Source organism: Mytilus edulis, chromosome 10 (assembly GCF_963676685.1).
Source record: "Mytilus edulis chromosome 10, xbMytEdul2.2, whole genome shotgun sequence".
NCBI classification, from domain to species: domain Eukaryota; kingdom Metazoa; phylum Mollusca; class Bivalvia; order Mytilida; family Mytilidae; genus Mytilus; species Mytilus edulis.
Window position 1 is genome coordinate 3205862 of NC_092353.1, and position 27831 is coordinate 3233692.

The following is a 27831-nucleotide window of genomic DNA, read 5'->3' on the forward strand; positions in this document are numbered from 1 at the left end:
GGCCAGCGCTCAACATGCAGGTATTAAAGTTAATTAAATAAACTAAAAGAGTGGGTATACTTGAGTTACCTATGTTTGACATGGGATGGGCCAGCGCTCAACATGTCACTCGTAGAGAGGTATTTTGAAGTAACATATTGTTCTTTGAATTATGCTTCGAGCTCTTGTAAATACTCTCTTTTAAAAGGCTCGCTTTGCTATTAGGTTCACATTGTTTGAGGTTTCATTCAATACTCTACGAGTTATGTTTCTGTTTGATGTATACTAAAGTGGCTCGTGACTTTCTCCTTAAAGTAAATGGTCAAAGTTATTTGAAGTCACGGTACCACATCTACACTCTGTCGTCAAGTGAAAGTGCCGCGATAGATGCTCAAATAATGTGAATTTAATTGAGATATGTATTTTATTTTTATTTTTTAAAAACATATCAATTGCTAGCATGTTGCCCGTAACGCCAATTTTATATTTTCATTTTTTATTATATTATGTTTTTTATTTCTTTTGTATATATATTATGTCTTGAATACAAGCCTGTGTAATTATATATAACAAATATTCTTAATTGATTTGATTACTTAACTTAGGTGGCAATTTGCTATACTTCATCAGTCGTTCTAAGTCTGTATCTATGACAGATCTAATATGTACCGTTACACACATTTAAATCTTAAACAGCTGGAGAAATTTCATCGCTCGTTCAAATCTTTATCAATAGAAACATAACTAAGTTTATGATATTTGTATACATTGGTTTTAGAATTGGATTAACATTATTCACCGATCACTCGTTTCATATGACTTTAACAATGAGCAAAATTCATCCCTTATAGTAAGCTCTTCCTAGGGACAATTAAGAACCTGACCAATAGTCTAGTTATATGTCTAGTATTAACATAAGACTCATCAGTGATGCTCAAATCTGATTTAAATTCAAATTTTGGAAAAATAACATTTATTCTTGAACCTAGTTGTTGATTTTTTTGCCTTGACTTTGAAGGATAATAAAAGCATGAATGTTTTTAAAACAAAACGTCGAGTATATCTTTAGAAAAAAACAGAAGAGAATGTTTCGCAGATGAAACAATTTTACAACGAAATAATTTTATTTAAGTAAAATTGTAATTTTTAACATATACTTGATATGTGCTCTTGTATGCAGTGTAGAACGTTTTTTCTTTATAACCATTTTGCCTATGTTTTATTAGCTTTTTATAGTTGTCATATTCACGAACCTCCATTTAATATTTCTATCAATTATATTCACCCAAAGAGTCTTTAATCGGTATAAAGAATCAAACAGACAACTATATGATTTGGTAGATTTCTAAGAAATACGTAAAATAAACCTACACATAGCTTATTCTAAGTTTTTAACAATTCACACCATACAGTGATATTTTTGTTGCATCTACATTAACGATATAAACATCATAAAGTTGCTCTTTATTATCAGTCGTAATATAAAATGTCACCAGACAATTATTATTCATATTTCACTATTATATCCTGCTGATTGATATTACAAACCTTGCAAACAGCATAAATGTAAGGGCGCATCAGAATACATACAAGTGTGTGTCTCTTCTGGTTAGCAAAATTTCCAACGAAATGCTACAAAAATGAAAGGATTTCTTTTTAAGTTGTACAGTATTTTTATTTTGACTTTTCAAACAGATGGCTTCATTTTTCTAAACCAGACAGAATTTCATAGTTTACAAGATGTTTGCATCAATGATATCTTCAGCTTTGATTTTATGACTCGTAGGAACAGTGGCCTGTTAGTGCATTTGGAGTCCAACAATAGCAAACAACATCAGTTTACGGTAACTATCAAAGATGTTGATTTGGTATTCACTTATCGTGTTAATAGTAGATCAAGATCTGCTATACTACCCTTTGACACAGAAAGGGTCAGGAAGTGGAACGACAACCGCTGGCATAAGTTGATAGTAGAGCGGATTTTAGATAAAGAAAAGTTTCTTTCAGTAACAGTGCATGTAGATGAACAGATTCAAAGGTATGATTCGGTAATTGACGTGGGGGGGCATATTCTGGGATCATATGATGTGTACCTTGGTAAAACCCCTTATGTTGATGTTAAAAATGTCATTTACTTAAACTGTTTTTGTGAAAAAAAGCATTTGAAAATCGGAGAAGACAGAAAAGAAGTCGACAAATGTTGTCATGAGATCAATGAGATAAACAAAGTGACTAAAGAATACTGTGGAGTTCGTGGAAAAATTAAATGCAGAAATCGTAAGTATTTAATTATGACTTTGAAAATATGTAGTAAAACTCAAAATGGCAATATTTCAAAAAGTAAAATCATAAAAATACTGACCTCAGAGGAGAATCTCATCGTAAGTCCATAATCACATGGCCAAATCAAATGACAAAACACGTAAAAAACGAATGGACAAGAGAGCATTTGTTTTTTAATCTGCAGCGCAGCGCTATTTGTCAGCAATAAAAACACGTTCAAATAAAAACGTATCGCCATCGTCATCAAACACAGATATCCTTTCTTTAAACATATTTTATACGGTTTTCTTCGGAAAATACTTGTACAAAATCAAGAATATGACAGTTGTTTTCCTTTTCTTTTTTGTTAGATGATTTTATCATTTTTTATTGACTTCCCCCATTTGAAATTTCATTGGATCTCGGTATCTTTGATAATGCATTTATATAATACAACATTCCAAATGTAAAAAAAGTATAGTCATATGAAACATTTGCCAAATTTAATTAGGCCTTAATCGTTTATTAGTTAGATTGTCCTTCTGGTATCTTTCGTCCCTCTTTTATGTTGATAAAAATTAATATTCAATTCCACTAAGAATAAATAAATGCGCCAAGAAGATAGTCACAGAACTTTCTTAGAGACGATACTGGAGTCGTAATGTAAAAACTAGCAGGTACAAATAAAACCATTATCATATACAATATATAAAAATAGGAGCTATACTTAAAAGACAAATCATCTCTCAGTAGCATGTCTTAAAAACTAAGGTGCACACACATAACATGGATGGCTGTTTAACCGATCATGAATAGTATGAAACTATAATATCGAAAGAAACTTTACAACACAAACATTATTAGCCGTGCAAGTTTCAAAAAAAAGTTATCTGCTCTTTGGTAGGGTGTTATGTTTTGATATATTCCCCATTTCCATTCTCAATTTTATCAATATCACGAAAAGAGTGCGTCGACACGTTGTACTGAGTACTTCCCTTAAATACCAATTGTTATTAGTTTGCCAGTGCAAATACTTATTATTAAGTAACAACACCGGATAGAGAGGGAAAACAAATCCAAATTTTATATTTTGATATGAGCGTCACTGATGAGTCTGGCGTATTAAATTATATTCCAGGTTCCTTTGATAACTATGATCAATATCACTGCAAGAGTGCATCGACTGATTGTATTGAGTAGTTCCCTTAAATACCAATTGATATTAGTGTGCCAGTGGGAATGTAATTAGTTTAATCTTAATAAAAAAATAAAAGTGTGCACTATGTAAAAATGTTGACCTATATATAGTTTACTTTTTACACATTGTGACTTGGGTAGAGGGTTGTCTTATCGGCACTCACATTACATCTTCGTATTTATATTTACAGAATTAAGTTTGCTTATGTTTCACAAATTATTAAATTTTACTGTATATATACGTTTGAACTTAGCCATGCGTAGTACAAGTGACAAAAACTCCAACCTGTTGAAATCGGTCACAACAAAGTAGAAGGTCCGATAAAGGCTTTGTAACGTTTACACCAATGTGTCATCAGCAATGAGCAACGTGTTATTTACTTCGGTTCAACCATTTTGATATCACGACCTGAACGTATCTTGCTTTGAACATTTGTTGTACTGCATGTTGCACTTTTATCCCCCGCTTTTTTTTTTACCATATTATGAGTATACATATTTTGAACAAGACTATCCACAGGGCGATTAACACATTTTTTGAAGTTTTCATTTATACTTTTATCCAATTTGTTCATTTTTAGATATTTTCTTTTTATGCATATTTTATGTCAAACACATCAGTATTTTTTATATTTATATTGTTTGCCAAACTATCGTGTATATGTTGCTCTTCCCCATGTGAATGTATAATTTATATTTATAATATAATTCAAATTCATCTAGAAGTTATGATAATCTCTTTCAAATTATTCTGACAATTTGAAATACAAAAATGTTAAAATTTACTAGTATATATTTGTTAAGGGCCAGTCGAAGGACGCCTCCGGGTGCGGGCATTTCTCGCAACATGGAAGACCTGTTGGTGACCTTTTGCTGTTGTTTATTCTATGGTTGGCTTGTTGCCTCTTTGACGCATTCCCTATTTCCATTCTCAATTTTATTTATTAATCATTTTCTTTTTCCTCGAAAAAAGTTCAAATCAAATTACAAAAAAAAAAAACCCTTCTTCTTTTGAAATGACTGGGACAATGAACGAGACATTACACAATACAGGTATGATAAGAAAACATTTCAAATAGAAACAAAATAAGATGTTTTTAAGATAATAATTACATTTAAACTTAAAAACATCAGATCATTAGTTCCTTTAGGTAAACTTATTACAGGAAGTTTAAAAAAAGAGTAACGTTTATGAGACAAAAAAAGAAAGGGCCAAAACATAATAGTCAAATTTGGATGAGAATGTGGTAGTGATAAAATTTGTGTACTGGAAATATGAGGAAAATAAAATATTTTAGTAAATATCGCAACAACTGGGGAACTGGCTATACTTACCTCGGGGGACTGTCCACCAGCAATACCAATCCAAAAGTAGTAAAAACACAAACATAACACATTCAAAAACAAATTAGTAAATACTATGGCCTCTACACCTTTACATAAACACCAGAGAGACACTGTAATCAGTATGACAAAAACCCAATTGTAAATGTATCTGTTAAAATTGGGGTTTGAACTAAGTCTAGCTTTCATCAACTACGTGTTCTGTTTTTTATCGGTAGTTTGTTAAACAATTCCCAACTAATATTTACAATCTATTCTTCCATACAACTTTTATAGGTAATTCGATATTCTGAGGTTTGCAAATCTTATCTCGATTTGCCTGATATAGGTTTGCTTCTGACAAGGAAGCTTTTAAACCAAGTGTTCCGATTGGTGAAGTTGAAATCATCCATTCCATATTTTACGGACGCCATCACGATTGGTTGACCGTTATAAAATAGCTGTTTACCCGATGACGACGCATCTGTTCCAATTATCGTAACCACACAACCGTCACCTTATACGTGAATTCGACCTACAAAATTAGACTTATCAACGGGTTTGTACTTGCATGAACAGCACGACGGGTGTCGAATATGGAGCAGGATCTGATTACTTTTCAAGAGTACCTGTGATCAACCCCTAGTGGGTTTCCTATGCTGGTTTGTCTTTTTTATCGTCTTTTGTGTTTTTGCCATGTTATTGTCAGTGTGTTTTTGGGTTAAGTTTCATACCCCCTTGGTATCATTCGCCTCTCCCTTATAGGTTTCGGACACGATTGAGTAATCGAAAGCATGTTAACCACGCCATATACTTCATGTAAAAGTCAAAAGTATGTTATCAAGTTGATGTCCCTTGTTGCTTACTCCAATAATCATAAATTCTTTTTCATTTTAGCATTAAAAGCTGTTAATTGTGCATTTTTCATATATTTTTTTTCAGTGGACGCACAAAGAGGCAAACAAGGCAGAAAGATTAGATCTTTTGGGTTTTTCGGTAAATATATTCCGGTATTAAGCTTTTTAGAAGCACTGTGCACGACAAATATTCATAATTTGTATGATGATCATGTAATACTGTAATTTTGTCTGCTTAAGCAATGGATATTACAACCATTGACTACAGCAGTTATCATATTGTTACTCCCATATTGTTTAAAAATTTTAGGCCAGCATGCGGCTTCGTTTCGTTTGTGCTGTCACGTTATGTGTTTTTTTAAACCTGTGTTTCAAATTCAATCGAACATCTTGCTATTTCACTGCCTTTTGGTATCATAGTTGATCATCACATCGTATTCAAGTATTAATAAGTGTGGAAATCAGATCGGCACAAACACAAAACCCAAACCTAATTTGTTGATATAATTATTAAAGTAATCGATTCATACTAATCTTAACAACACTAGCCGAACCTTCATTGATATCCAATAACTTTGCATTGACCTTTCAAAAATGATCTTTGTATTTAAAATTTTTAAATATAATGTGTTTTTTAACGGAATATACACATGTAGTTGTTGAGATTTTTGCTATTTGAATATTAAAAAAATCGGTATCACTGTATAAATAAAGGCAACAGTAGTATACCGCTGTTCAAATACACTTTTAAAAAGATGCGTTTACAGAATATAAAATTACAAAACATTTATTACCAAATTAAACTACAAGTTAGAGAAATTTGGAAAATCGTGTAAACTTCTGATTGGTTTTTTTTTTACATTTAATTTACAAAATTTTATTTTTATAAATAACACCATCATATATATTTGATTTAAATTTCTTTTTTACATTGAATTTATAGGTTGTTGCTTTTTTTCTTATTCATGTCAGTTTATTTTTCCGTTTTTTTTATACTTAAAAACATTTGAAACCGATTAAATAACTGTAAATATTTAGTTTATATACATGTTACACTGGAATAAAAGCTGAAGTTTTAAAACATTCTTTTTATAATCTTAAATTTAGATTTTGTTTTTCTTGTAACCAATATTTGTGATCTGAATTTATGCAGTTACGGGAACCTCATAGATTGCACTTTTCTTAAAAAATATACTTCCAGGAAACAGCTGAAATTCGCTCTAGTGTTAGGTCAGTTACTTTAAAAGGCAATTCAACGTTAACATTCCACTATTTTTGATTGCTTTACACATTTTCAATTAGAAGTTGTGCATCATTGTTTTAAAACAAAAACGGTTAAATAAACATGCTGACGTTTGTATTTATGTTTGTATTCTAAATATTTCAAACAATTTAAATTTGTAATGCTCAAACTCCTTTTATTGTTAACAGAGGGGCAACATGCATTACCAAACTAACGCAAAAGGTTATAATGAGTATCAGATATTAAAGTATTTATGAAAGTTTCTTCACTTCATAAATTTATTAATGTATTTTGAGTTGACAAATTAATACCTTGATTTTATGATACTATATAAAGTTTTGCATTTAAATGTATGAGTATTACAGGAGCTCGCAGTTAGGTCGAATCGAAATTAGTCACATTAGGATACACAGTAATTGCTACGTTTAACTATTACATGTATTTATATGATATTGAATGGTAACAAGCTGCACAATTATTTATAGTAAAAACTGTGTCGCAAGAGAAAGTAATACGTTACTACAAGCAACTAATTCTATTCTTGTATTAGTACTGTTTATAGTCAATTCAATATAGAGTCTAAAAAAATTAACTTCGAACGAGCAGGGCGTGGGACAATTAAACTATATCATTTTTATCTTTATACAGCCCTTCTTGTAACAACTAATCACAATATTAGCACGTACAATAAGTACTATACATGTCTGTACCTATATATATATTCAGCTGATCTGTAATTCAGCTGATCTGTCACCACACCATCTTGAAAGTAAAGTATCGTTAAGGATGTACTAAGGTTAGGTTAGAGAATTTGTGTCAATTGTTTGGACTCCTTGGTGTTTTTCCATGCAATACACTATAAAATATTTTGCACCATAACGCCCATTTATTTTTTCATATGAGACTTATTAGCTCATGAAAGGTAATTTACCAAAATTCTTGATTTTCTTTTTTTTGTTTTGAGACCCAAATAATACCAACGTAAATATAAGGCTTACTTTATATCTCAAATATCTCGAAAAGGAGGTCCATGACCTATCAACATTTTTAGCTTATTTTTATCCTTAATGGATGCTCTAACAGCTTATATTATCAATTGTAAACTCTTGATTTATCACCTAACCTCACCTAAGTACATCTTTAAATCAACTTACAGTTACATTTAATATAGGAAATTAATTTTTCACCTCTAGCTATGAGATTGGAAAAAGTAAAATCACAAAAATACTGAACTTAGAGGAAAATCAATTTGGAAAGTCCATAATCACATGGCAAAAATAACAAAATGCATCAAAAACGAATGGACAAGAACTGTCATATTCCTGACTTGGTACAGGCATTTTCAAATGTAGAAAATGGTGGATTAAACCAGGATCTATAGGCTAAAATTTATGGTGTACTTAAATGAAGCTATATTTTTCAAATATGTATTAACAACAGTTTTAATAATGGAATGAATAAAAATGGAAAAAAGCAGAAAAGCCATATACTTGCTGATGGTCCATTTTAAGATTTTTTAAGATTATTATGCTGTATGTTGTTCATAAGTTGCTTTTTTGTTATTTTAGACGTTAACTACCGTGGAAAATATGGAGGCGGCGGTTATGGTAGTAGCGGCGGTTCTGGTAGTAGCGTCGATAACAGTAAGTAGAAAAAAAAACAATCTTAAAGCTTATAAACATAATTGGCAAAAAATTTTTTGACAAAATATAATACAGATAGTAACAAGAAGAAAGAACGTATGACTATAAAAAAAGGTAAAATATCAGTGGATAATGTACAAACAAGACTATATTTTTCTCTATGTTAGATTCCAATCAGACTGCAAAATGCTATTGCCAAAAGTTTTCTCCCTTATAAAATAAAAGGATTAGTAGAGTCTGGAAATAAAAATTAAATAATTTTAAAGTAATTTTTAAAATCAAGGCAAAATAAGTATTTTTTAATTGTTTCTGTGAATGTTATATGTGTGAATGCGATCACACCGATCAGCTTATTACCTCAAAGATCAGACTATAACCATTAGATCTTCCCTTTTCATAACAAATCATGTAAACATAGGTCGCTAACAGATATTTCGAAATGTGGATGTTAACATAAATCTGTCAGTCCTGACACTCATTTATAAACATAAAACAGGACAAGAGCAGTAGCTTAGGAAACGTTGTATTGACAAAAAGGTACAGATGCCTCAAAATCATGGATATTCACAGCACAGTTATGGGTGAAACTTGAATTTATGCACAAGACATGACCTAACCGATACTAAATATAAAAAGGAATATAGAGGTCAAGATACTTCATACTTAACCTTCTTCAGACAAAAGGGTATGTTTTTGTTGCAGTTCAGTGTTCTTACTTTAATATTCTGGTATCAAGGATGAGTTTATTTGCCACCACCGAGTTGATGCCACTGATGGTGGAGATTTATTTCAAAGAGGGTATCACCAGCCCAGTAGTCAGCACTTTTGTGTTAACTTGAGTTATCATTGATATATTCATAATTATAAATTACCTGTTAACATAACTTTGAATTTTTGAAAAAAAAACTAAGGCCTTTCTACCTCAGGAATAGGTTACCTTAGCTTTATTTGGCAAAACTGTTAGGATTTTTTGGTCCTCAATGCTCTTCAACTTTGGCCTTTTAAACATTTTTGATTCGAGCGTCACTGATCAGTCTTTTTTAGTCTCGAAACGCGCGTCCGGCGAAATGTAAAATTTTGATCCTAGTATATATAATGAATTATTATAGCAGTGTGTTTCCCTCCATTTAAGCTTGTAACCCATATTTGTTTTTTTTTTAATCGATATATGACTTTTGCCCAGGGTAAAGTACTGTTGCCTCTGTTTGATGATTATGTACTACTATTGAACTAAGGATTTTCGAACGGTTAAAGTTATCAATTCAAAAGCCACCATCATTTTGCTCATCTATTAATAGTTTTCTGACGATTTCGGCCATTTTACATTTTTGTGATCTTATCTTACTAATCATTTTTTCATTTTAATCAAAGTTTCAAATAATACCGAAAAACTTTTAAAAATGCAATTATCGTCATTTAAGGTCAAATACTTCTATAAGGAAACTTGAATTTTACTGTATAATAACAGTTTTTGAGATAATGAGCAATCCTTACATTAATTTTTACCCCTGTGTACTATTTAAAAAATGGTTGCAATTTGAGTTGAATACTGGGTTACATGGATGTGAACGTAGATACTTTAAAAATAATTGTGGCTTACTTTGGTGTCTATTGGCTTTATGTTTAAAATATAAGGTTTGTAAAATTTAACGGACGACAGACGAAAAATGATGGCAAAAACGCCATTTGAACTAGATGAGCGTAAACGCACACATATAAACGTAAAAAAACCAATACGTTTAATATTAAAAAGTCACACCGACAGAGTAAAAAGGAATAGAATTTTCCAAAATGTTAGGTCTTACAGAAATATTTCCATTTTTCTGACTTTGAACATTGTTGTAGATCGATATGAGATCATTGAAAATCTTAAAAAAAGTATTAGTTACCGTGCTTGTTCTCGAGAACAATGAAGTTACAAATGTGATGGATTTAACATGTCAATCAAATGTCATAACAACTGGTGAGTTCGGCAATGACATAGCCGATTTGAACTTATTCAAACAATCTGATAAAAATGCATTAGGAAAAGTGAATCAGTACTGTTTCTTTTTCGTATTGAATGCCAGAATATGTAAACTTAGCCAACCTTTCTTGAAATATTTAATACGGCTCTTGTGATGTCATTTTTGTTATGGTGTCATAGAAGTTAGCTGCATTTGTGCAGTTTGAAAAAAATACATGGCGTTCAATGGGAGGCAACTCCCATTGTACCTAATTGATTACGTCATGCATTAGATTTCCCTCCCCTTGTTACGTCATCTGCTGATTCGTTAGCATGTGGTTTTAAACAAAGAGCATGTTCCAGCCACATTTAATTATGTATTTGAGATTTTAGATTCAATTGTGGCCACTAGTGCCAATGATTGTGTAGTACAAAAGTCTCCCCTGTATTAACAAGGTTGTATCATAATGTAGCACACATTGTGACACTGTGATTTTTGGTAATTATCCATATTCGGATTTCGAATGTTTGGCTTTGAGCGTTCCTAATAAAGGTCAATCCAGAAAAGCGCTTCGGACGCAATAAATTATTTAACGTGTTGTTTTCCATTTTTTGTCAAAGATAATAATTACACGAATTATACGTGATAACAATGTTGTTGATGAAATTTTAGTTTTAGATATTTGTCCTTGGCTTGGTTTACTGATGATTATTATGTACAATGTCAATCAAGCTGTATTTTTCGCATTGTCTTATTTCAGTATCTTATATTATGATTGATGTGGTGAAGCTTGTACGACTTTGCCCCCCGCTGAGCTATAGAAAAACAGTACTTTAACGGGTTTTATACGGACTCTTTTTAGATGATACACGGACTCTTTTTAGTTGTTACACGGACACTTGTTATGAATAGAATCACTCGTGTATGATCAGTGAGGTCATGGACACTTTAACTTCCAATTAGATTTGAACTTTTTGGTTCACCGACTTATTTCCTGTCTTTTTATTGAGCACAATATTTACGTTAGCATCAATATCTTTTTTTCAAACATTTCCAGTAAAATACTATTCATATCAGTACACTAAGGGATTAGACATTTAACTTCAAAAGGGGGGGTATGGTTTTCTCCTAACAAAAAAGATATTTTGATCCCAAATTTTATGAGAAAAAATCTATTATGGCCAAGCAGATGACAAATTAATGTTTTGCATGATTCCTGATTTTCCGATACCGCAAATAGTGCTAATTTAAACAAAAACATTTGGGTGATGTCGTTGAAAAGTGAATAGTTAATATACTAAAAAAAGAACATACCGCCGCCTTTATGAAGCAAATTATTCGGTCAGTAAATGTTTTCTTCAATATATGGACATGAATTGTATTTTGGACAATGCTGAAAGTAAAGAAATGATGATACTGACGTGTATATTTCCATAAAAATAAGACAGGAAATAAGTAGATAAAAATTAAATCTTATCAAAAGATAAAAATCCCTATAGGTTGCACTTTGTAAATACAGCTGTTTCTCAAAACACCCCTCTTTTGGGGAGTAATTGGATATTCATAGAAAATTCATTTTGTTTACATACTGGTTCCCAGTTATGCTCTCTGTGTTCCATATCGCAGAGACAGAACTTGGGAATGTTACCAGTAAATAAACACGTGCATATTGTTTACATTGAAATCTGTGGTAACCTTTCATTCGAGGTAGGGGTAGTTAAGAAAATTAGTGTAAGTTTAAACTCTGAGAAGTTCAGGGCATATAAACGTTGAAAATATGCCGCACAGCCCTATATTTTGACCTTTGAAAAAAATTGTGGTGCATATGAACTTTCAATTCTAGGATAAGATTTTTTTCAAAACTTCATAGTAAAAGTGGTACAGTTTTAGCCATAAAAGGAGTTCCTATGGGAAATTGCATTGTCAATATTTACAAAAATGCAACCTATAAACTCACCAATGCACGATTATTCCTATAAAAAAAGTGTTCATGTAGAAAATCATTCAACTTATGTCATCAATTTTGTGCGGTAATTGGATCATAATGTAACACGTGTTTAATCCCGATCAACACTTGCAAATCTAGAGACGAGCATGAATTAAACAAAAAATTGAACTATATGCCTGAATTTATATAATATTTAGACAAAATCCATTTTTTCATAAGCATTTCATTCACCAATGAAGAAGACATTCATTCTTTTGATACATTTATATTGTCATCGGATTTATATCAGTGGCAGATCCAGGTCCAAATCCAGGACAAAACAGGGAGGAGGGGGTCAACTTTATGTCCCCATTTAAATGCATTGATAATCAAAAAAGGGTTGTTCCAAACCCCGGGACCCCCTACCAATGAATATTAAATTCATGTATTTGGCAACAAACGCGCGATTTTTTTTTAAAGAGAGATGGGGGGATGAAATGGCACATCCCGCATTTTTTGGTCAAAAATAAAGATCACAGGCTGTTAATTTATTTTAAAATGAATTAGCCCCCCACCCTCCCCGTTTTCCGTTTCATCCATAAAAATCAAACGTTATCCTACTTAACTATTTCTTAATATATTACTTTTTTTACGAAGTTGCATTCTAAAAAGTCTTAAATGTGTACAACATTCATCTTTTACTTGAAAAGGTTATTTTTTATCAAATTATTAGATTCCTAATTTTTTTTCTTGAAAAAAAATCTCGGTTGAAGGGAAATGAAAAAAAAATGAGTTTATACTATAATTTACATTTACTGCGTTATGGCTATCTTACTTTCTCAAATGTTTAGTCTTGAAAAATGTATTAATACTTTCTTGAACCGTCGTACAAGTCAGAAAAAAAACCAAAAGAAACAGGCCGGTAACAACCAACCGAATAGTTTTTCTGCACTTGTAGTCAGGTCACGGTTCTGCAGAAAAACTATCCGGCATACCTTTGTATGTTATCTAATACTTGTATCCGTCTTTTATTGAATTGTCAAAACTTAACAAGATCATAATTACACACATGTTGTTTTTCTTTTTTTTTTTTTATTCCTGTTATGTGACTTCGTTTTGGATTAAGGTGCTTCATATTGAAATTACCCATGTTCATTGTTGCTTATTGATATCATGTTTGGTATAACTGTATATTATTGCATTACTATAATAAAGCACCTTTCGCCAAACACTATAAGTTGTCAATTATAATTATGCATTACCATATAAATAAAAGAGTGGAAATGGGGAATGTGCCAAAGAGACAACAACCCGACCATAGAGCAGACAACAGCAGAAGGTCACCAACAGGTCTTCAATGCAACGAGAAATTCCCACACCCTAAGGCGTCCTTCAGCTAGCTCCTAAACAAATATGTACTAGTTCAGTGATCATGAACGTCATACTAAACTCCAAATTGTACACAAGAAACTAAAAGTTAAAATAGTACAAGACTAACAAAGGCCAGAGGCTCCTGACTTGGGACAGGTGCAACAATTTGGCAGGGTTAAACATGTTTGTGAGATCTCAACCCTCCCCCTATCACTAACGAAAAGCTGAATACTAAAATTTATGATAAAAGAGATGATTTTTCATTTCCTATCGTTAATTATCCATTTTTAGATGGTGACGTTCCCTTGTCACCATCTTACGGTGTTTATATATCTCAACTTGTACGATTCGCTCGTGTATGTAACAATGTTTTAGATTTTAACGAGAGAAAGGACATCATTCGTAAATATAGCTCAACATGCAGACTTCTTATACGTTCAGGTATTTCACATCCAATTTTTTATGGAAATATTCTTTATAAAGCACAAAAGTGTCAGTATTCACCTCAAAAACTAACAAAACCTTTGAATATACATATTAAGAATGGATATAGTTACGATACTGTTGTCAGGTCATTAAAGATTTCACTTATAGGGTCTTTGCATCGGAACTAAACACATTTATTCAAAAACCAGTTGTTGGCATGACACGGGTTATGTTCTTCTCATATATGTTATGATGGTATGATACTAAACCCCTAACGGGAAGGATTGTGCCTGATGTTCATATGATGAAATCATAATCTTTCAGTCAGTTTAATTGAAGTCTGGAGCTGGCATGTCAGTTAACTGCTAGTAGTCTGTTGTAATTTATGTATTATTGTCATTTTGTTTATTTTCTTTGGTTACATCTTCTGACATCAGACTCGGACATCTCTTGGACTGAATTTTAATGTGCGTATTGTTATGCGTTTACTTTTCTACATTGGCTAGAGGTATAGGGGGAGGGTTGAGATTTCACAAACATGTTTAACCCCGCCGCATTTTTGCGCCTGTCCCAAGTCAGGAGCCTCTGGCCTTTATTAGTCTTGTATTATTCTAATTTTAGTTTCTTGTGTACAATTTGGAAATTAGTATGGCGTTCATTATCACTGAACTAGTATATGTTTGTTTAGGGGCCAGTTGAAGGACTCCTCCGGGTGCGGAAATTTCTCGCTACATTGAAGACCTGTTGGTGACCTTCTGCTGTTGTTTTTTTCTATTGTCGGGTTGTTGTCTCTTTGGCTAATTCCCCATTTCCATTCTCAATTTTATCTTACTAAATAATTCAAAATTTGGTGACTACGATGTAAGAGCTGAGTTCAGCTTCTCAATTTATAAATTTTTATTTCTATGTAGCAATATTTCAGCAGCGCCTGCATACAGGAGTATATATCTCCCAGTTGATACGATATCCCAGGGCTTGTATTTCCTATGATGATTTCCTTGAAAGAAGGTTTCTGCTCACAAGGAGGCTATTAAACCAAGAGTTCGAATTAATAAGGGAATTTGAAATCATCCTTTCGTAATTTTTACTGACGTCATCACGAATTGGTTGACCATTATGGAATATCCGTTTCACATATGATAATGTCGTTTGATGAACAATCATATCAGTCTTTATTATATGCTGCTCGACGCATACCAACATATATATATTATATTTATATATATTGTAGTATATGAAAACCTTTTGTATTAATCAAAGTATATCATTCTTGTTCAAATTTAATATCGTATTATTATAGGACGTTTACCCGGTATATATATCAGGTAATCTAACACACCTGAATACATCACGTATTATTATAGGACATTTATCAGTACGTTATTTATATCAGGTAATCTAACACACCTGAATACATCACGTATTATTATAGGACATTTATCAGTACGTTATTAATGTCAGGTAATCTAACACACCTGAATACATCACCTCTATTTATATCATAAGTTTTGTTTAATATAATTTCAGTACCAAAACCAGTTTATAATTCACGTCCATCGGTGGAAAATGGAAATCATCAGTCTACACCTACTGTGATTACGACTTCAACCACAACTAACTTTCCAGAAATATCTTCAGGCAAAAATTACTTCTCTCCTATTTCGAAATGAATTTGTACAATACCATTAATGTCTTTATAGTTTCAAATAATTCTTTAAGACACCGACGTTAAGGACATGCACATCTGGCTTACTAACTTATAAGCTAGAATCCTTGACCAGTTTTACAGAAACAAAACTAAAAAAAATCGTCTTATATTTTGCGTCATATAATACCAAATATAGAATATAAATATACCAATTAAAGAGTATGACTGCCGTTGAGACAACTATCAACAATTGTTGACATAGATTTAAACAACATCTGTTTCACTACATATTTTAACAAATATTTATTCGCGGTGTCGTCATGTTAAAACTAACAGGTACATACAATATATAGAAGCTACATTTAAAAAAACAAATCAGCTCTCAGTAGCACGTCTGTGAGAACTTGGGTTCACAGAAATCACATGGATGGCACTCGAACGATCATGAAGAGTTCAGATTATTTCTTAACTATAATAGACAATATACAAACTTTAAAACACCAATAGGTCAATATGGATGAAAAAAGTAAAATCACAAAAATACTGAACTTAGAGGAAAATCAATTTGGAAAGTCCATAATCACATGGCAAAATTAAATAACAAAACGCATAAAAAACGAATGGATAAGAACTGTCAAATTCCTTACTTGGTACAGGCATTTTCAAATGTAGAAAATGGTGGATTAAATCTGGTTTTATAGCGCTAACCCTCTCACTTTGATGACAGTCTCATCAAATTCCGTTATATTTACATTGATGCGTTAACTAAACAGACACAATAAATAAAATAGTCAAAATATTGGTACATCAGTCATCATCGTATAACAATTTTAAAAGGAACAATTTAACAGAACACAAAAACATCTATCTACTACACATTCATTGATTTGTGTGTCTGACGTCAGAAAATTTTATACGTCACATAAATTTGTCGTTTAATGTGCATACAAACAATTTTAAAATTTACATAGGCAATGTTAGCATACAGGGTTAAAAAATCAAAAGTATGTAAGAATAAATTTCAGAAATAGACCCGAGATTCAAAATAGTCCAAAATTTATATATAGAATTTATAAGAATGGATGAACGAGTGATTCGACTCCTTGTATTACGAAGTTGTCCTTAAATGACAAATTGTTATTAGTGTTTGGTGTGAATGCATATTATTTATTTTGAGACTATAACGGATACAGAGAAAATTTAAACAGAAATAATTGATTCACAAGACAAGAAAATGTACAAATACAATTAATATTGGTGAAAACGTTGATCAACCCTTTATAGGAGTAAGTGCCCTTAAAGGACAACTTGTGCCAATTTTAGCGATTTGCCTTTATCTTAAAACTATAATAGATAAATACAAAGTTTTAAAAACACAAATGATCAGCAAGTCAAGATCTGTAAATATGTCAGTATAGATAAATGAGTCAGTTGTCTTCTTATAGGAGTTAATGCCCTCAAATGACAATTTTACCACTTGTTCCATTTTTTAAAAACAATAATGGATTTATAGAAACTTAAATAGCAAAAATTATCAGCAAGATGTAAAAATGTCAGCATAGTCTAGAATATATGAAATTATCAGTGTTTTTTCGAAGAGATTAATGAATCTTGAATGACGCTTTTTCCCGTTCTTCGTGTTTAGACTAAATCTATAGAACTATAAAGTATAAAGAGAGAACCTGTACACAAAGAAAATGATCAGCAATAAAAGAGATATAACATGTAGAGAGTGTCCATTACTGAAGATGTATAGTCCTAGGTGAACGATACAGGATCTATACAGCCTAGAGTTAGTTGTAAAAGTTATTTCGACCGATAATGTTATGTCTTTTCTGCAATCGCCTAAATTGTTGAACTTTATGATACGCTCCTGTTATTGTTTTTCGCGTTATCATTTATTTAATGAACAAATCTGCTTAATTATAAAGGAAAGTTTCAACTTTAGTGTTCTTGTTTAGGATGATAGCATGATGAAAATATACTGTTGGTCTATTAATTGCAGTACAATATCTGTTAACATGGTATAATTATTTAATTCAGAGACAAAGCTTTTATTATTATCTGTTATTCAGAAAATGACGATGTGTTGACGGCATGGTCAATAATATTATTATATCGTTTCCGTCACAAATAATTCATTTTCATTTCAACATCGTCAATGACACCGAGCCAAAAGAAATATAGTTAAGAGAAGAGATGAGTCTTTGCCGTTTTAAATGCCCATACAGATATTAGCATATGACAAAACATGTATCATCATTACTGCTCGTTAGAATGGAAGTAGTTCTACCTATCGAACTTTTTGATTTTTTTTTTCAACAAGGAGTCTTCAATAAGCCTTAATAGCGATCTTAATTACACCCTCGTGAGGCCGGTAAAGAGAATACACCTGTAACTAGTCTTACATAGATATAGGAAGATATGGTATGAGTGCCAATGAGACAACTCTCCATCCAAATAATAATTTATAAAAGTAAACCATTATAGGTCAATGTACGACCTTCAACGCGTAGCCTTGGCTCACACCGAACAACAAGCATGTACCTGTCGTAAATAAGGTGATTTTATTATATGATAATGTTTTTGTTATTTGGAAAAAGTCAAGTTGATGAAATGTTTTGTTAAATTTATTTATTTTTAAATAAACCATGCAACTATCAGGCGGTATTTATTTATGGATAATTATATTTACGTGTGACCTTAAATGCAATCTTTAAATTCAGACATCTTTTAACTCGGTAAGGAGTTTGTAAAGTTTAACATTATGTTTTTTTAAGTTGAACTTATAGGAAAGCTAAACTTCGAGTTTTACAAGTAAGGTACTGGTATTCATATATAATCTCGCTTGCAAGCTCTTTGTACAATTGTGTTTTTATAATTTTTAATGTGCTGGCTGAAATAAGATGCTTTCCTTCCGACCAACTGGTATTGTCCGAGACATATGTCTTAAAAGGTTTGTTGGTCTGTGGTTGCAAAAACAAAACTATAAAATTCGTGATAATGCTATTACGAGATTCATTTTTGCATAAACTTTGTTCGTCCGGTAAACCGTTAATCTGACAGAAAAATATCTTCTAATGATGTTCTTTTATGAGTTTAGAATACTTCTTATTCTCGAATGGAAGGAACTATAATACAGTGACATGTTCGTTCATTCCCCTATGTCCCGATAATTACATATACTAAACAGGTACTAAAATATAAATATCTAAAATAGTCTATGTACCATACACAGTAACTATACGATAAATGCATGTGTTGTTAAAATTATGACATAAATCCTTTTTCCCTGCTAAGTGTTACATTCCTTTCTAAAAATATTCTAAATACAAAGTGTGTACTTGATATATTTCAGACACATCATATGGGTTTTCTAAGAGTGTTGCTGCATGTTTAGAAGAACCATATACCTGTCATGTCAACGCCAAGTATGTCTTCTTTGAAACTGGCACCTGTTGCGAATGTAAAACTACGTTCTACGGGAATGGAATTCGATGTTTGAAAACAGGTTAGTAAATTAGTGTAAAATAATATATCAAATCAATATGACACTTTTTATCTCCGGATTTAAAATTATTAAACTATTGTCAGATCTAGTTTGTGAACATTTAAAGTGTTTACAAAATTCCTAAATATTTTCGTTTTCACAATGAACATTGTAAAAAGTAGAATAACAAATATGCTTACCTTCAAAGAAAATTCAAAACGGAAAGTCCCTCATCAAATTGCAAAATCAAAAGTTCAATCCCATCAAACCCATCAAACGTATGGAAAACAACTGTCATATTACTGACTTGGTACAGGCATTTCTTATGTAGAAAATTGTAGTTGTTATCTATTCGTTTGATGTGTTTAAGCTTTTGATTTTGCCATTTGATTTGGGACTCTCCGTTTTGAATTTTCCACGAAGTTCGATATTTTTGTTATTTTACTTTTTAGGTCACTTAACTTTCTTAAGATAAGCACTGCACAACTTGAATGTCATTCATAATTTTGTGTATTGTTTTAACGGTATCTGAAAATCATGGTATTTTGTTGTCTTTTCAATCTAAGAGAAGTAACGAGAATTGAAATGTATATATTCATATAAGCACTAAGCTAATTATGCTACGTCAATCTTCGTGACTAAAGATGATATAAAACCTTTTGTCTTCACATGAATAGGAAAAAGACTTAAACTGAGAGGTAAAGTTGATGGTGTATTGAACAACAAATTCATAGAGAATGTGAACCTACTTTCTTATGTATATACAACCAATGGACGAATAGAAACACATATTAGAAGTAAACAAAACATTGTAAGAACAATGATGAAAATATTGCAGCCCATTGGTGACATCATTGGATGGATGTTTGCTGTTCCACAGGGACGGAAGGCCAAAAATGGCTTCATGATGACAGGTATGTACGGTATGAGATGTAGTTTTTATTTTAGAGGAAAACATTTAAGTTTGGAACATCAGACTATATGTGTCTGTATTGTAAAGCTACATGTAACACTGCTCATTCGAACACTGGAACAGAACAAAGTACTTTGACGTGCTTATACATTTATATTGGTGAACGTTTTTAGTTAATTTACTCAATCGCTGCCTACTGTCTTTTTTTATTTGAATTTGGTTCCGGCTTTCATTTGATTTACGTCAATGAATGGCTCTTTTGGTATATTCCAATCGTTTTCATAGAATATATGTTTTTTGTTATTATGAGGAAGATTAGTTCATACATGTATATATCTTTCAAACAGAGACATGACACTACTAGTAGTATTAGACCAACATATAAAAAGATTCGCGCAAATTTTCAGGATGCAATCTTTAGTAGAAAAAAGTAAAATCATAAAAATAGAAATTGCATTTTTATATTTCGTATATATGAAAATATAAATGTACGTTGTTAATTTAAAAAAAAAATAATCTGACAGCCATTTTCACCCAAATATCAATATTACATCTAAAACTCAGCCTATAAACTGAGCGTTCAATCAACAATGTAATTTTCCTTATAATGTGGTATTATGATAAGAGATGTTTTATATTATTCAAAATATGTATAGAATTATATGCACGTTCAAATTTTCGAAACTGAAGTATATCAGTCGATACATAAAAGTCAAACAAGATAAACAATACAATGTAAGGTGAATTCATTTTTGTTTGTTTAGGTGGAAAACTTAACAGAACTGCTTTGATAAAGTATGTAAGCGGCGAAACAGTGTTAATTACACAAAAATTATTTACCTCTCCGTCAGATTTCATAGTTCAGACACATGTACAAGGGACAGTACCGGATCAGCTGGACAGTATATCATTTAATGACTTCACGGAACAGCTCATAGCAGTTTCCAGAGGTATTCTTATTTAACTGAAACTATATATGCCCAACTGTTTTAAAGTGTATGATATTGATATTCTTTCATGATTTCAATACATAGATATTTACTGTAAATAACAAAAATCTTAGATAACCACATAACTATCGAGACAACAGATAAGAAATGTCGAAATCAAACATGCATCTCATAGTATGTTTACAATATATTTCATTTCCGTCGTGAAGTGTAAAAGAACTTTTATTGATTAGACATCATGCATTAAAATAATGTACAATTTCTTAATTTTAGTATTCAGTATAAATACATACATTGTGAAACGTAGAAAACACAGACCACTTAGTGTTGAGATTAAAACAAAAAACCAAAATCAAGAGGAGAAAAGCCAAAACAGCAGGACAGGAAGACATATGTATAAACGGAGAAACAAAAAATCAAACAAAACCTTTTCATACAACTTGATCAAATGCAATAATTGTGATAAACTTTCATCCTGGCAATATACACATATTTATTGTCGACACAATCGGGACCATAGATAAGACATGTAGATATCAAGTAAACCTTTTATTCGTTAGTGATCGCACGTTACAATGACATCCAAGTATTAAAATAATGTATACATATTTAAGTTTTTCAGTATAAGTGCATTTAACGTAGATCACATAGTCTAATCTGGATTAAAAATGGGAATACATAAAAATCCAAATCTAGAGGACAAGTAATTCAAAAGACAAAACAAATCAACATATATATTAACTGGAAAAAAATCAGACTAAATTTTTTTCAACAACATGTGAGAATACAATGATTTTTTTTCATTACCAAAATGGAATAATCGTCATTATAAAAAAAAAAGAAGATGTGGTATGATTGCCAATGAAACAATTAATCGTTTATGTTTGCTTTCTCTTAGCGTAAACAGGGAAGACAAGTGACTACTCTATGTTAATATTGATGAAGACCTATATCCATATAGTTCTTTTAATGTTGTATTCCCTTATTTCATAGGTGTTATAAAATCTCGTTCCACGAGAAAATTTAAAAGGAATGGGTTTAGGTCCAATTTCACTATGGACCAGACTATAACGTTTAATGAATGCCAACACAATCCATTTAGACACAGCTCGAACACTGTGAGACATCTGTCAACCAGAAATCTTGTCATGAATGATAGAAAGAATGATGTTCTCCGATTATCCTCAACCAATCAAATCAGTGAGATATAATTTCAATTATTTTCTATACTGATCTGCACAATTCTACCACGGACATTCGACAATATGCAAAAAGCAAAAATTTTGTTCGTATCATGCATCACAAATTATTTCTTCTCATTTCTATTTATTTTGAAAGTTTTAACTGTATGAAATCGATAAACAAAAATTGCATCTTTTTTTCTAAACTGGTAAAAATTGCATTTTTGGAAGACATTATTCAGATAACTGTACAATGTATTCATAGCGTCAATTGTCATCTCTTTGGTAATGAGATGATGTATACCATACCTTTTTTCAATTCTTTCGCTGTAATATTCATACGTAATTGGGAAACTGAGGTAATATCTCCCTAAGAAAAGATTACATTAGGTGGATTCGGTAATAATTTGAAGTATATGTATATCATAGATTAATAATATCCTTGGATTGTAAAGTTTTTGGTTTGAGCATTCCTTATAAAGGTATTTATAAAACGCTTGTGTCACACTGAAATTCATTCCCTAGAAAAGAAGGGGGCGAAAGATACCAAATGGACATTCAAACTCATAAGTCTATAATAAACTGACAACGCTATGGCTAAAGGAAAATATGAGTCATTATGTTAAGGCCAGGAACACATCAGCTATTGATAAACTGGCATATGTTATACATTATCTGTAAGAACCAGTGGATCTCGTTTGCTTCCCTAATTTGATTTAAGTTGATACGACCTGAAAAGCAATTTATTAGGTACTGGTATTTTTTAAACTTTTCTGAATTGGAGTTGATATAGTTAATAAATTTTCCTTCTTTAACAATCCCTTGCCAATAAGTGTCTTTATAATATCATTCAAGGCAATATCCTTCATTGTAAATAAGGAATGTTCTTATTACAACCTGACTTTAAGATACGTCTATCAAAAATGTAAAATTGAAAGAAAAAAAACTCCAAGGAAAATTCTAAACGGATAGTCCTTTATCAAATGGCAAAATCAAAAGCTAAAACAAATTAATGACTGGAAAGCAACTGAATTATTCTAATCTTGGTACAGGCATTTACTTATATAGAAAACGTAGATTAAATCATGTGTATAGCTAACTTAACCGCTCACTTATATAGAAATTGCATAAAATCCCATATTTTTGACATTAATGTGTTCACAAAACAAACAGAAATAATCTTTTAATTTTTATAAATAATATAGAAAAATGTAGAAAAATGGAGTACAGCAATCAACATTATGTTATTATCTTTAACACTTAAACAATCTATATATGTTTAAAAAAGCACGTAAGCGTAATTAAAAAAGTAGCATTCCAAAGAAATGACCAGAGCACAATACCACAATGGCGGGATGTACACATATCGAGCATCGAGCATCAATTTTAATCCCACAGGTTGCACTACTGTATATATAGACAATGACATATACCACACGAACAAATTTTACGGCTAAAACTGTGCAACTTTTATATTGAAACATAGACCTAAATCGAAACTAATGATGTTGAATTGATATTTCCCGAACACATAAACAGATCATATTTATTTCGTAGGCAATGAAATTTGTAAAAACAATTTTATAGAAATCTCCAACGATAAATCGAAATAATTAGGAAACTAAGAATCCCATGCTATCGGGCAACATTTATCGTACGTAAATTTATTTATTCAACTGCTCATACAAATGCAACAGACACACTAGTCTAACGCCTGGATACAACCAGTTTATACATCACACATCCAATAGTCACATTACTGACACCAGGTGTAAAAAGGGGGGTCAATATTCCTTGACTCTTCAATACCTTGGATTTTTTACTAATCTCATTGTAAAAATTGTGGAAAGTCTTTAAAGAAGTAGAACAAACAAGGAAAAATCAACAGAAACTGATCTTGTTATTGTAAGTTTATGTTCCTTTAGTCCAAAATGAGATTTTCAAGTATTTTCTATCAAAGGCTTACATTACAGTCAGTTTAAATTGAGCTGTGCAATTTGTAATATGAGTCGCATTATGCTCAAAAAGGATGTTTTTACTACAAATTGATTAAGGATTAAGAATAAACAAAACAAAAGATTTCTGATCAACTGTTTTTGCTCTTTAGGTGTCAGACCACCAATTACTCCCTCATTATGTTAAGGCCAGGAACACATCAGCTATTGATAAACTGGCATATGTTATACATTATCTGTAAGAACCAGTGGATCTCGTTTGCTTCCCTAATTTGATTTAAGTTGATACGACCTGAAAAGCAATTTATTAGGTACTGGTATTTTTTAAACTTTTCTGAATTGGAGTTGATATAGTTAATAAATTTTCCTTCTTTAACAATCCCTTGCCAATAAGTGTCTTTATAATATCATTCAAGGCAATATCCTTCATTGTAAATAAGGAATGTTCTTATTACAATCTGACTTTAAGATACGTCTATCAAAAATGTAAAATTGAAAGAAAAAAAACTCCAAGGAAAATTCTAAACGGATAGTCCTTTATCAAGTGACAAAATCAAAAGCTAAAACAAATTAATGACTGGAAAGCAACTGAATTATTCCAATCTTGGTACAGGCATTTACTTATATAGAAAACGTAGATTAAATCATGTGTATAGCTAACTTAACCGCTCACTTATATAGAAATTGCATAAAATCCCATATTTTTGACATTAATGTGTTCACAAAACAAACAGAAATAATCTTTTAATTTTTATAAATAATATAGAAAAATGTAGAAAAATGGAGTACAGCAGTCAACATTATGTTATTATCTTTAACAATTAAACAATCTATATATGTTTAAAAAAGCACGTAAGCGTAATTAAAAAAGTAGCATTCCAAAGAAATGACCAGAGCACAATACCACAATGGCGGGATGTACACATATCGAGCATCGAGCATCAATTTTAATCCCACAGGTTGCACTACTGTATATATAGACAATGACATATACCACACGAACAAATTTTACGGCTAAAACTGTGCAACTTTTATATTGAAACATAGACCTAAATCGAAACTAATGATGTTGAATTGATATTTCCCGAACACATAAACAGATCATATTCATTTCGTAGGCAATGAAATTTGTAAAAACAATTTTATAGAAATCTCCAACGATAAATCGAAATAATTAGGAAACTAAGAATCCCATGCTATCGGGCAACATTTATCGTACGTAAATTTGTTTATTCAACTGCTCATACAAATCCAACAGACACACTAGTCTAACGCCTGGATACAACCAGTTTATACATCACACATCCAAAGACCAAATAAATAAAGACAGTTCATCCCATCATTCAGAAGATAAATATAATCATCCAAGGTATATCTAACCCATTTTAAATTAAATATGTTAAACGCATATCAATTTTAACCACGCATCTTTATGGGATAACACTTTATATATCAGATATTTTATGCCATATATACCATAAATCATTAGACATTGGATAAGTCCCCACTGACTGGCAAACTTCACATGTCTCCCTATTTGCAATAAAGGATCCAAATATAATCCACAGAATTATCGATTGCTCCAAGGACGAAAAGTTTGGAAATATAGTATTCGGCTTAGGTCAACCTAGCACGAGAAAGTGGTAGTGATAAAATGTGGGTGCTGAAAATAAAAAGACAAAGAATTATATAAATATTCCAACAACACTGGTATTTTAACGGATGTTTTTTTTTTTTTTTTGTAAACTGTCAACCAGCGGTACAGGTCCAAAAATAGTAAAAAAACACAAAACACCGCAAATAAAAAATAGTTTGGTTGCCACACCTTCACAAAATCTTATCGACTCTTATAAACAAACAAATAATTTCCAATTCATTTTTAAAATTTGTTCTTCTACACAAAAGAGGGACGAAGGAAACCAAAGGGACAGTCAAATTCATAAATCGAAAACTAACAACGCCATGGCAAAAAATGAAAAGACAAACATACAAATAATAGTACAAATGACACAACATACAAAACTAAAGACTAAGCAACACGAACCCCACCAAAAACTGGGGGTGATATCTGGTGCTCCCGAAGGTAACCAGATCCTGCTCCACATGTGGCACCTTTCGTGTTGCTCATGTTATTGCAAACCCAGTAAATAGTCTAATTCGGTAGGTAATATTCATTCATACAACAGTTTTTGTTGGTATCAAATAAAGAGTCCCAAGTGATTAAATTGAAATTGACTTTTCGAAAAATTTACAGACGCCATCATGATCACTTGACCGTTTTGTAATAATCTGTTTCACTGGTGTCAACGGATATGTTCCAATGTCGTAACCACAATCCTTTCCGATTTTCTGCAAATGGTTTTGTCAGCTTGTTTTTGCATTTGTGCGTTTGTACCTTCCTTTGGTTTCTTCCTCCTCTCTGTTATACGTTAAGGATACACATGAGCGATCACACACATGTTAACCACTCTATGTCCTTCCTGTTTTTTCCCAAGTCAAAAGTCTGTAATCATGTGTTATCACTTGATGCTGACGGTCATAAACATAGTTATATTTCTTCCCTAGTATCATGTTAGCATCAACTGCGGTTAAATTTAAATCATATGAAATTTTTTTTTCAGTTGACGTACAAACTGGAAATGAAGAAACACAGATCGACGAGTCTTTGACATTATTTTCGCCAAATGTAGAAGAAAATGTGACAATGAACACGATATCGCTAACTGCAGGTAAAAGTGATGTGATATGAATTTTGTTCGGGAAGTATTTAATGTATTACACTTTCTAAACATCCAGTTATTTTATGTTTATTTTTAAACTAGTGTTTCAAAATTAGATAGAACATTTTGATTGTATACCGTTTTTTGGTGATACAGTTCGTCACGTTGGATTCTAGTATTTAAATTTATGGATATCAATTCGGCCCATAACACACCCAAACCTAACGTGTTGATACAGGTATGATGGCCGTCAATGCATGCTTATCTTAATAACAATAACTTTACATTCCTTGGTATTTTAACAGCTTTGCACTGACCTCTCAAAATCATTGTTTTTATTAAAACTATGACTGGTTTTAAATTTAAAATTAAAGTGTAGTTCTTGCCATTTTTTTTTTTTTTTTTATCTAAATTGAATTTGGTATTGGATCTTAGCAAAACTCAAAAGATGAGTTTGATTAAGTACGTGAACGTCTTACATTTGTAACAATGAAGATTTTAGCAAATAGATAAAATGAATAGTGATATATAAAATCTCTGTATATAACACTTTTTTGCAAGCTTTCTAGTATGTGCTATAATCTGTTTATGGTACTTTTAATCAAAGCATTTAAATGTCCTTGAGGGAGAAGAAAACTCAGTTGCAATGAGTATGAAAGTTAAAAAAATGTGGTATGATTGCCAGTAAGATACTCACCACAAACGTCTTATTGAAAAAGACGCTACTAGTTGTGATCACCATACAGCTTTATAAGGTGTCAGACCACCAATTACTCCCTCCAATTTAGAACGTATGTAAA

At 31.5% G+C, this 27831-nt stretch overlaps 2 protein-coding genes across 2 annotated transcripts in view; one reads left to right on the plus strand and one right to left on the minus strand.

Moving 5' to 3' along the window:
• The window catches only part of LOC139493162 (protein TFG-like), a 195476-nt gene that overhangs the window by 147355 nt on the left and 20290 nt on the right, over positions 1–27831 (minus strand). The window lies entirely within an intron of this gene.
• LOC139492193 (nidogen-1-like) lies at positions 4859–27060 on the plus strand. Its single transcript, XM_071280375.1, has 8 exons — positions 4859–4904; positions 5704–5757; positions 8430–8504; positions 15702–15812; positions 19181–19333; positions 19990–20226; positions 20990–21175; positions 26933–27060. The coding sequence occupies exons 1-8, from the start codon at positions 4859–4861 to the stop codon at positions 27058–27060; spliced, it is 990 nt and encodes a 329-aa protein (XP_071136476.1).

Bases quoted from the DNA above. Each gene is read 5' to 3' on its own strand.
- LOC139492193 (XM_071280375.1), top strand. From the start codon at position 4,859: ATGGCCTCTACACCTTTACATAAACACCAGAGAGACACTGTAATCA. The intron at 15,813-19,180 runs GCAAAAATTACT...GATATATTTCAG, and splicing joins CTTTCCAGAAATATCTTCAG to ACACATCATATGGGTTTTCT. The intron at 20,227-20,989 runs GTATGTACGGTA...TTGTTTGTTTAG, and splicing joins AAATGGCTTCATGATGACAG to GTGGAAAACTTAACAGAACT.